The 12,200-nt window shown below is 41.6% G+C and overlaps 1 protein-coding gene across 2 annotated transcripts in view; it reads right to left on the reverse strand.

The window, feature by feature from the left end:
- LOC132327071 (potassium voltage-gated channel subfamily KQT member 1-like) overlaps nt 1–12,200 on the reverse strand; it is a 387,557-nt gene that overhangs the window by 185,545 nt on the left and 189,812 nt on the right. For both annotated transcript variants that reach the window (XM_059845811.1, XM_059845812.1), the window contains exons 10-11: nt 4,352–4,427; nt 708–802 (exon numbers count right to left, since the gene is read on the reverse strand). In XM_059845811.1, the coding sequence (XP_059701794.1) occupies nt 708–802; nt 4,352–4,427 (171 nt within the window). The remainder of the gene's footprint in view (nt 1–707; nt 803–4,351; nt 4,428–12,200) is intronic.

Below are 12,200 nucleotides of genomic sequence, written 5' to 3' on the forward strand. Positions count from 1 at the left end.
TCCTATGTAATCTAATAACAAAGACTATACAAACAGAATGACTTCTTAATAACATTTGCAACTATTCCTAGAGCCTCATGCAGGCGGATTTAATATCTGTATATGTTGACACAGTAGATTCCATTCAATAGGATTTTTTTTTTTTTTTCATTTAATTTAAGGGCCAGGGGAGTTCATTCTGGTGTCCCAGTCCACAGCATTAATTTGTAAAGAGAAAAGCACTTTGTGCTGAAACAGAAGAGAATAGTTTTGTGGCAAAATATTTCAGCTGCAAACCCCAAACTTGGAGAAAGCATGTGCATGGAGGAATGTGGGCAGGGAAAAGTTCCAGATAGTGCAGCACAAGTGAAACAGATTTCTTTCAGTTGTGGAGAACCACAGAGTGGAAACAGAAAGGTAAATCATTATTTGAAAAAGTTTTCCTTTTCTAAGAAGAGGACAGAAAAGCTTGGATCACACTATAAACTTCACAGCATGCACCTTCATTTCTTTTAATTCCACTTGGAGAAAAAGGAGAGGAGAATAAAGGGTAATTGTAAACTTGGTCATAAAAAGGGTTAAAAATGGCTCCAAGTTAAATCCTCCAGATATTGTGCTCCCTGTTGTGCTTGCAATTTTGGACAATTACTGTTCATTAAGAACACATCTCTCCTGAAGCCAGCTGGCACTAGAGGAATCAGATATTTCATGAGGTAGACAGGGCCTACCTCCTTTGAAGTTCCTTTATGCGAACCATCATGTTGAGGTGTCCTTGGGAGTACTGCTCAATCACGTCACGGACGTCGTACGGCTTCCGAGCTTGCTGGGAAAGGAGGCAGGCAGCAAGTTGAAAGGTGAGCATTGGCCAAACTGGATTTCAATTTCAGACAGGCCTTCATTCTATATTTTTTTATCTGCCCATTTGCCTGACATTTTGCAACAGTTGTTGTAATGAATAAAAAAAATGCGCAGCCGTTGTGGGAGGGAATATTTGTTGTGGAGACGGAGCCAAATGATTCCCATTACTGTCAGTTAGAGTCATGTCTTCATGTTACTCCATACTGAGCAAAATATTAGCCCTTCACAGTGTATTTGGGAAACACGAACCCAAGATGCATAATTTATCTGGGACTCCCATGTGCAGTATCTCCTGGCTCATTCCAAAGCCATGTGTTAATCATAATGTCAGGGGACTGAACCCCAGGGATTGGCCCAACTCAGAGCATTTGGACCCAGAATCAAACATCTCTGAAGACCAGAGATGTCTGGTGACAGAAATATTGCTGCTTGAGGAACAGGGAAGACAGATGCTCTGCATAAGTGAGGAGACTGCTGCACGTGGGTTTTGTTTGTCCTCCTTTGTCTTTCATGATACCTTTGAGATCAGAAAAAAAGGTGCAATTAAAATAAAAAAGGATGGATAAAAAATTGCAAGAGAGTGAAAGCACTCCTGCCTGCCCAGCTATATTCCCACCCTAAGGAGAATCCAGGTGCTTCTGCCAAGCTTTGGTTTCTTGCTGCAACTACTGTGGCCAAATTTCGAAACAAGTCTGGAGAATTTGCAGAAAGTGATGTGGTTTACAAAAGTGCAGTATGGTGAAATTTTAGCAAGTAAAATCAACGTGTGTGGGGAGGTATCAATGCAAATCATGGCCTGTTGGAAAGACCAGCATTTTGAGAACCTTTATGGGAAATGTGGGGCAAAATGTCTCCCTTTTTGGCTCTGACTCAAAAAAAGAACGGGGGGAGAAAAAAAGCAAAGGTAAACTGCAAATCTAGTAATTGAAAATTACTGAAAACAGCTCATTAGTCATCTTGTTGTCTGTTTGCACTCTGTCACAGCCGCAGCCAGAGCCATTAGCATGCACCACTGCACACATGCATTGAACACCTACAGTATGTGCTGGAGTCATGCTTGGAAGGCTGCCACACAATCCTAGAAATTTCAAATGAAAGCATGGAACTGGAATGGAAACAAATCCTGTGAAATGAATGAAGAAGCAAGAGCTCTTCGTGACAAAATGCCTTCCCTGCACACAGCACTTATCTGCACCAGCACTTTCAGAAGAGTTGTGGCTTTGGAGGTGTGTGTGTGTGCATTTGTGTGCATTTGGGAGCAGAGGCTTTGCGGGGGAGAGAGGTTTCAGCTTTCAGCTTATCGTTCGGTTTTTGGTCGGGTTTTTTTCTCCCCCTTCCCCAGCTCCACATTTTGCAGACGCTGACACATCACTATTTCTGGCCAGAAAAGCAGCCTATTGTCTTCACCCCGAGAAGCAATGCCAGTATCACTCTTTAGATGGACTAGGGGGGGGTGCCTGGAGAGCATTTTGGCTAAATCCCCTGTCCTTTCCTTTGGACACTCTCTATTTAAACACCGTGCATGGCGCAGAGCCTGGATGTGCTGGGGAGCTTTTCCCTCCCCTCTCCCCAATGGGCTACTATGTGCATAATTAATTCTACTCATTCCCAGTGAAATTTCTTTTCCCCCTCAAAAGAAGTCCTCTGACAGTTATCCCTTTTACCAAACCATCAGCTCCGAATCTTACAGTTGCAAAGTGCTGCAATCTGCCTGAGTCTTCTCTGAAGCTGAGTAAAAAAATCCCTCCAGCTTTCACCAATTTCTCCTCCACTTTTTCCATAAAGATTTAGATCTGGGCATCTTGATGTCCTGCCAAACTCTGGCACAATCCCCTGTCATGTTTTTATTAGGAAATGCTAGAACAATACAACTGAAGCCAGGAGGTAATGGGCTTCCAGAGAAGTGTGGTAAATGCAGCACTTGAACAACTCCTTTGACTTTCATTCTGTTCATAATCCCAAATCCTGGCCATTTGAGCTCAGTATTCCACATTCAGCATGCAAAACTAAATAATATTACCCAGCTTTGAACTTCCAAAATCTAATTAGAATGGGGAGTTCTATAAACTCTATTTCATGGCCCCAAGAAAGGAAGAAACAAAAGATTATTCCTTCTTCTTCTATGCTGTCACTGACTCACAGAATTCTCTCCATAAATTGATGAAATTCAGTTTTTAAGGTTTGGCATGACTGCCACTGGCTGACAGCTCCAGAACATTAGGTCTCTAGTGGTTTGAAATATCCCAATTTTTAACCTAACTCATTTATAAACTGATTTTATTTTACATAACTAGTGTCCCTATTTTCTTCTTCTTTTTTTTTTTTTTAATTTCCCACAGTGTTTATCTCTCTGGTATATGTACAATATAATCCTCCTCTCCTGTTTTTTGCTGAATTTAACAAACTGACTTCTCCTAGTCTTCTTTCAAAAGGTAGGGTTATCTGAAGATGCATGTTTGCATGGGATTAGGAAATATATAAGAGGTTCTGTCTGCCCTAATTTAGAGTCTTCTGGATGCTGGCGTCTTATCTCAGGCTTCTATCCCTCTATCCTTCTATGCATTTAAGTGCTCAGCTCTAATCAAACTTCCCTGAAATGTAGTTTTTTTGATTTATTTTCTTAAAACCTCTTCAAAAGGATTATGAAAGGCCATTAACTTGCAGTGCATCCTCTTGGACAAAAAAAGCATGAACCTTGAGATGGAAATAATGAGGGCTTTGAAAATCAGTCCAGAAGTTAATTTTTCATTTCCATGGCATTTCCAGCCCATGGATGAGAATGATGATATCAGGATCACATCCCAAACAAGATTTATCATAAAGTCTCACTAAACAGGCAAAATGAAACAGTATTTTCAATGCAGCACATTCAGTTTGAGCACTTTGTAACCTGATTGAGAAAATTACTTGAACCCTTCATAAAGACAGCAAATTTCCAGACAGCAGATGCTCCACAATTTTTTAAAACATGGCCTATGAGGTCCCTTTATGGTAAATACATTTGGGAACAAGAGTCACACCTGTGAAAGAAACTTTGCACCCACAGTACTCATCAGTGAATCCTATTGATCTGTCAGCCATACACAGCACGGGACTGAACATTACCTAATTGATCAGATGACTGACAACATTCTTGTTATGATCAGTATTTTTGCAGACACCCTGACAGAGGTTTTTTCACCCCAACACCAGTGTTTTCTTCACTTCTGCTAGTGGATGGGTAAGTATTGGTCAGTACAGTTAAACAAGCAGAAGCCCAAAACCCAAGTGCAGTAAAAAAAGAGAAGTAAAAACAATGATGCTGACTCCACAAAGTCTGTAGCACACTACATCTATGTACCACTGATAATTTTGCCCATGCCATTAAAAAAATCCACAAAAGGTGTGAGCCCAAGAACCTCAAAAACACCTTTGATTTGTTCCAGCCACCTTCACCAAGACAAGTCCCCTCTGAGAGTGCCTTCGATGTCCCGCGAGCTCACGAGATGCACCTGGGATCAATACTGCTTCTTACCTGAAATTTCCTTCTGGCCACAAAATACTGCATCCTCCTGATGACTTTCACAGCTGTTCTGTGTGCTTCAGTCAGTCTGCCAAGGAACACAAACACAGACAGACATCAGCTGGGGGGGCAGGAGGGAGGAAAAATGTCTCAATGGAAGATGTTGACTCCGAGCACCAAAATGTACAAATGTGTTTTATCTTTACAATACAAAACTGCAAGTGTAGCAAGCTGTGAGTGTGTGGATGCTTTGTTCTGCTGCTTTGCCTTCCTGCAAATTGTGCTTCTAAGTATTCAAAACTGATAAGTGAGACAATGAAAGCAGGTGTACAAAGATAATACATGTGGAAGGGATTAGACAGGATTACTGTCAATGTGCACAACTGGCATCAGTTTGAAGAATATTAAATGTTTTTAGAACTATGACTGCATTTATTTTGCATTTACTGAGTGTTTGCCCATGAGCTCTATTGCAGAGAAGTTAAGTCCTTCAAAAAGTACTTTGAAGGAAAGAAAAATCAAAGTGTCCTAAAAAAAAGTAAATAAAAACGAACATAACACATCCTCTCAGCACACATGTCTGCGCTGGTATTCAAACACAGAATGGGAAATTTAAAACTCAGCTGTATCACTTCACCTAGAGGATCCTGCATTTGCAGAACATTAATTGTGCCACTTGGCAGGCAATTAATTACCACACCTCTTCTTTATGGTGAATTTTGGCAGGGTAGAGAGGAAGCAGGAACATGGTAATTATAAGAATGAATATTTTCTTGAAGGACTGACTCCTTCCCCATGAGCTCCTTTATTCATTCAAAATAAGTGAACTAAAGAAAACAGAATTTTCTTTCCAAGGAAGTTGTATTGTTGGGAAATCTATGTTTTATATGGACATTATCCTTGACATGTGATGATAATCCCAGGAAAGCTTTCCAGCAAGAATCTCCTGAAAACACAAGCTGCTGCCTCTTCCCAGTGTGTCTGGCTAGGGAAAAGGAAGTATTGACTTGACCACCTACTTGGGTGCCGCAGTGTAGAGACAAAGTCTTTAAAAAGTGGAAAGGTTACAGTGGATTATTTCAAATTGAAGGAAATAAAGGTTAAACAAGCAGGGACTGTGTTGTAAGAATTAGCATACTAATTCATCTTTATAATTATTCTTTGGGGAAAACAGTGCTTATCCTAGAATATGCTGAGCTGGAAGGGACCCATCAGGATCACTGAATCCAAATCCTGGTACCCCAATAATCCCACCCTGTGCCTAAGAACTTCTGATTGGGTGAAGATGCCATAGCCACAGGCTTTTAAAATAAGCTTACAGTAGCTTTTCCTTGCTCTTTCCACTTCAAGTCCCAGAATAACATTAAATACATGCATAAATAGCTGTCTGTCATGCCTATATGCCCATATTTCATTTATCTGTGCATATCCATGCAGATATCCACATAAATACACTCACACATGCAAACACACAGGAGACAAAGCAGGGTGAGCATGACTGAAGAAGTACCTTTGTTGTACACCATCAGCAGCACTGGCAAGGAGGAATCTTTACATTTGTGTAAGCCCATCAAGGGGATTTCAGAAGTGTCACTGACGAGCTAGCAGCAGTTTAGCCTGCAGGACCTTTATTATGGTGGAAAAAAAAGCTCTCAGCTTGACATGCAGGGCCCCAGCTGAGCTCCTGTGGCTGCTGACTAGAACAGAGATGACATTCTGCTTGCAAATGGCACAGAATTGATAGAGAAATCTTTGTCAGCCCCTACAACTATATTTTTTTTTTAAATAACCACAAAAGAATCACAGTTTAAGGTTTAGGGGTTAGCCTACCTCCCTTGAGTAGCAGTTAAGATAAAAACTTAATTATCCCCTAGAAATAAAGGATGTGAAATTTCATATGTATACTTGAGGAGTTTTTTATTAGGATAATCCATATGAGATGGTTCAGGCACTATTTAAACAGGCTTAAATAGACAAGTTTAAGGAAAACCAAGGCAGTAATTTCATCCTAATTCTTCTCCCCTTCAACACAAATCAGGGCTACAGAACTTTTTCCATTGTGTTATCAAACCAAAGTTTTCAAAACAATGAGACTGAACTCTTGGAACTTGATGCACAGCTGAACAGGCCTCATTTTTAGAGAGAAAAGTAATTTATTTGTCAAATACAGCTCAGAAGGTCACCCAACTATCATTCCAGAGCACTTGATATCATGTTCCAATTGGCAAAACTCACACCAGTCTCATTGGGAGAAAATTCTGAAACAGAAGTGACTGCTCAGATTTGATGGTTACTGGTGTTAAACTGAGTCAAAAATGTGTGAAACCTGACTTTGATGGAAAAATAGCATGAAAATGTGCAAATCCATAGACTGAGACATTTGGGTAAGTCATCTTAATTGCCCCAATAAATCCCCAGGGAGCACAGCAGCTCCAGATGAGATAAATTCCTGCTTTGTACAGCAAAGAGAGCTGTCCTCCTCATGGGAGACTGGGGCAGTGTGGCTGTGATCCTAAACATTTTTTTGAGATTTTAGCTGATTTTCATAGGTTTCTGACCACTAATATCCATAATGGATAATTACAACTACTTCTGACCAGGTTACATTTATCCCTTAATGCAGCCCAACATATCTACCTGCTAAACCTTGTATTTTATCCTAAACCCCTGGACTGGGCAAAACTCTTTCAGGCTTGATGGTGTGGGTCTGTCATGTGCCAGAAACATCCAGCAGGAGAGAACAAATGGTCAGAGATGCTCAGGGCTCTGCTTGGTAGTGACCAGCAGGAACACAGCACCACTTGCAGTAAATCTCCCAGATATTTTAGGATAAGCAGCAGATGAGACAACAGCCTGAGGGGGGTGTGACTGACACCACATTTGCACACTCTTTCCGTGTGGCATTTTCTATGGAAACAATACAGAAAGGGACAGATCTACACAGGGATTGTGGTTTCTAACTCCCTCGGGGGTGAGGATTTAACTCCTTTCGTAGCCTGGCTCCCAAACAGCAGGACCTCAGCCCTTGCTCTAGGCAGGAACAGGAGTGGGTGGGTGCCCACCCCTCTGTCCCTACAGAGCAGCCAAGCTCTCCTTCCTCTGTGCACCAGAGGGCAGTGGCACACACACACACAAGGAGATGCTTTCCAGCACATTCAAACATTTCATTACTTTTTAAAATCTACCCAGAAACCCAAGCTTAAGCTCTCCTCATAAGCAGGGAGTCCGCACTGAGGGGGGTGGGTGGTTAGTATTGGGTGTGTTGTTTTGTCTGTATGTTGTGCTCAAAAGAATAGAATTAGAGCTTTGTTGGCACACAATTCCATGCTTTTCCATCTTTTAACCTAAACAACTGGAAAGAACATTTTGTCAAAACCCTCCCTTAAAACACTTTGTAAAGGAGAACAAAATGACATTTGAACAGAAGTGATCTGGCTTTGGGAAAGTTATGAGCACATAAATTAATAATTGAAGCTTGCAACATCTGTAACTATAATGGATACCATGAAATGTCTATTGAAATAACATATCCTTGGGTCCATAAATGGTACTGACATAATCTCTAACTGTGCCTTCAACAGGACCCAAGGCAGTGTGTGCTCCTTACCTCTCTGCTCAAGGATTTCTCAGCAGGATGCTCAATTTTAAAAGGGCTCACAACTATCCTAAATTACAAGGAGTTGTTCGTACTTTGGCTCCAGGGCCATGCCTGTGGTAGGGCAGGGAGGAAGGGGAGGGGGTGGTGGTCCTGGATCATGGATGTTCACAGTGCCCCCACCCTGGGGGGATGCTCAGCATCACTTGGCAGCTACTCTGGAAGGGCTGGGGAAAGGGACCCCTCTTGGCTGGCTCAGCCCCCCCTCTGCAGGTTCTGGCTATGCCTGTGTGGGTGCAGAGCCTGGTGGGACAGCCCAAGGGCCACTGCAGGCTGGGCTGGCTCCTCTGCTCAGGGCTCAGACAGCACTGAAAGGCACCACTTTCAGCTAAAACACTTGGATGTATTTAAGACTGCCTTTCTTTACTTTGTTTTTTAGCTGCAGGAAGGCTGCAGCTTAAGTAAAAGAAGCCAAACCTTTTCTTTTTTGTTGGAAATAACTGAACCAGGGGAGAAAACAGAGATGATGAAATCCAAAGCAACTGTAAAAACTATCCCACAGGGATGTTTTTATAATCTTTCTTTGATATGGCACTCTGTTTGTTAAAAGCTGGTGTTGACCAGTTCAGATGTACTCTTTTTCTTCTTCTCTATGGAGTCTGACAACTCCCAGCCTAATGTGCTTTGGAGCAGTCAGGGAATATTTTAAGTGAAAAAAGATACCTAAATGGACCCTAAAGCCAGGCAGAGTTACAACTATTGCAGGCCATGCTGAGGTACAGCTCAAGTCTCCAAACAAGTCTGTTATCAGTGGGCTCTATTTTCAGTCCAGCAGCATTTTTTAATCATTAGAGTTGATTTCAGTGTAGGGAACAGAGAAGGGACTTTGCCCAGGCTGGGCTGCAGGGTGGCTGCAGATAGTGGAATGTGCATTCCACACTGGTTTTCCTGAAGTTTATTCAGGTGTCATGAATTAGAGGAGTTATACAGTGTAACATCATGAGCTGTGGAAAACAAAGGCCACTTCAGCAAGGCCAATTACAGCTCTCTGTCCCAATGTGCAGAACTGGTTTGAGGATACACGCTCACAGTATGTGGGTTACTGCAGAGCTTCATTCATTTGTCAGATTTTCATTGCTTAGCAGGAAGATGCATACAGAGTCACACTAACTCTGTTTTGATACTGGTCCCTGGATGGTTGGTAACTCCTGTCCAGAGTAACCTACAGCATCATCTGCTCTGGAGCTGTCCACTTGGCATTAGTTGCTAAGGCAGCACAAACAGGGACTAAATCAGTGATGGCAACTGAAAAGTACAGAAGTTACTTGAGAACTCAGCTCTCCATCTGCCTTTTTGCTTTCCCATCACATTTGATTAAGATCATTCACTGTCCAGCTCTGTTTCTAGGAAAAACATTGATTCCTAGCCTGAAATTTTAATTTTTTTCAATGGGCAATTATCTCAAACGGGCTGATATTTTATTGGTAAAATTTAAAGGATATCTTTTTTGCATGAAAAGCAAGGGACAAGAAGGGTGGGAGCAGAGAAATCAAAAAGAAGACAAAATTAGAGAGCTTTTTGCAGGCAGATGCAGCAGTTGGTCCATATGAAGTCATACACACAATGTGGACCTTCTATTGCTGGAGAAAAGTGGTGGAGAGACATGGTTCTCATCACAAGGGAAAGGATCTTATATAATGTGGTTTTAAAACTGAGGGAAGCTGCAATATCCAAATTAAAAAAAAAAAACAAAAACCTTCCCTATAAATGAAAATATTATTGCCTTCAGCTAAGCCAAGCCAGACAAAATGCCTTGAGCCTTTTAAACCACAGGAGTTAAGAGAAGGTTGCAGCTTGTGCCTGTCATGCAAACACCTGGAACTGTCAGGCAATGATCCTGATTCCAGAGCTCATCCCAGGCCAGAAGCAGCAGAGAAGTACAACAGAAATATAACACGAGAGGTTTCCAGTCTTGTAATATTTCATCAAAGCCTTGTAAAGAACAGACACTTCTGGAGCATTTCCACCCCTTACATGATGGAAATTATATAAGATGCTATTTGCACTGAAACCTGAGGGAACATTTCAGAAAATTTTGGCACAACTTTACTTTTCCCTTTATTCCTAATCACCACGCCACCTTAAATCTACCTCATCTCTATTGTAACTATATCCTTACCTGAACCTTTTCAAGCCCGTGTTTGGCTCAAAGCTACAAATAAATTAGGATTGGCTTCTCTCAAAACAGAGCAGCCTGGAGGCCTATTTGGCTTCACCACGCTCTGCTGACAGCCTCAGTTTGTGAAGGAATGCTGCAGACTGCAAATCCCTCCTCTGCAGGTACAGTCCTGGGTAGGAAAGAGTACAGAAGTGAGAGAGTACAGCTTGTGAGGGGCTGCTTTCTGGGATCTGGTTGTTTTGCTGAAGATTTTTTTGGCATTTGCTGTCTTTACCCACCCACCCATGCCACATACACTGCTGCCTCTGAGTTCGTTCCAGAACACAGCCGCCTCTGCTTCTACCTGCCCCTCTAACCTGACCTTCCCTGAAGTGAAGGGGAAAGAAAGCAGATTTCCTACAGCAGGGAATTTAGGGGCAGGGAAGACAGGACAACAGCTCTGAGGGCAAACTTCCAGAAGAGGAAGAACTAGGACATGTTTAGAGGCAACAACAGGTCAGACAATATATGGATTGGCAAAGGAAACACCACTGGGAGAAGCAGCAGCACAGGGTGATTTCTTCATGTTGTCCAGGAACAGAATAAAGTAACCAAAAGGTCCTGAAAATGCTCAGAGGTGGATGTAACCTGCTCACTGAATGTGATTTCATGAAGGAAGAAAAGCCCCTGAACTTAGAGATGTTTTTCTCAACTGCAGACAGTTGGAGTTTTCAGTTACAAGTTTGTTCTGTAATATTACAAAGTAGGTTTATTGAGAAAGTGGGAGAAAAGCACTGTGTTAGTCCCCTGCTAATTAAAATGCATAATTAAAATGAGTAATTAAGCTTACTACAGAATGCTCTTGTGTCTGGGAGCCCAACTGCCCTTGGACAACAACTCATCTGCTGAACTGTCTCTGAGAATTAAAGTAGCCATTGGATACTGTGGTTACATCTTTCCTCTATTTTTTGTTGGCAGCAAAATAAAAGTCCCTGGTCTCTTTTCTGCCATTTTATTTCTTCCATTCTTGCAATGTCAGAACAAACAAGATGATGTCATAGGAATGTCTTTTCAGTGTGGAAATGCAAACACAGAAAGATTTTCTTTTTTTTTCTTTTTTTTTTTTTTTTTCTGGGCAAACAGCTTCTAGAAATTGCCACAATAACTTCCTGTGTTAGCTCTGACAATCACTACTCTGATCCCAGGATAGGTGAAATGCTCCTGTCTTGATGCCAGCTCTCATTTGCTTAGAAAACACCCTTAAGCCACAAACCCCTTCTTGGGATGTGGACAGATGCTGGCAGACAATGACATGTTTTTATTCCACATATTACAATATTCACTGATCCTAGAAGCTAAGTAATTTTTTTTTTTTAATTCTCTCTCCTTAAAACTTGGTCTTCATCAATTCAGCTTTTAAAAAATGCCTACAGACCATCTAGCTGCTAAAAGACACTGCAGAGGCAGCCATCACCAAGTCCAAACAAGTTCCAGAGACACCTTTCTGGAACCTGAATAGCCTTCACATCTGTGCAACACTGCCTTATTCCACAGGTTCTGGTTTGCTCACTTGAAAAAAAATGCCACAACCAAAATTAATAAGCTTTAGGATTTCATTTTCCTCTTCTCTGTATTCAGCATTTATGGGAACAACGTGGTGTTGTTAATATACACCAATGACAGGGCGCTGTATTTATGCCTCAATGATTTTCTGTCATGAGAATATAATGCCTGGCAAAGACTGATTCTCTGAAATACCAGTTTGTTTGGGGTCATTAATCTTAATTCCTATCTTGCCTGAATAGGAACTGGATAACAGTCAAGTCAGGGAATAGTTCTGAGAATTAAAACTTCAATGCCTTTTGGGCTGCCCAAGGCTTCACATTTCTTTTAAAAAATATGTAATTAATTAATGACCACCAAGTACTAGGGACAGACCCTGTGGAATAACCCAAAATGCTTCTTGTGGTTTCAAAAAACAAAAAAAACCAGTGGCTTTTGGCAGGATCTTTCCTTAGTAGTTCTTGTGATTTAGTAGTTGCAGCAGGGGCTATGGAAACACAACTCCTGGTTTCTTGAACTCATTGATGTGACTGGCCTCTGTGTTT

The sequence above is a fragment of the Haemorhous mexicanus genome, chromosome 5, assembly GCF_027477595.1.
Source record: "Haemorhous mexicanus isolate bHaeMex1 chromosome 5, bHaeMex1.pri, whole genome shotgun sequence".
In the NCBI taxonomy this organism is placed as follows: Eukaryota; Metazoa; Chordata; class Aves; order Passeriformes; family Fringillidae; genus Haemorhous; species Haemorhous mexicanus.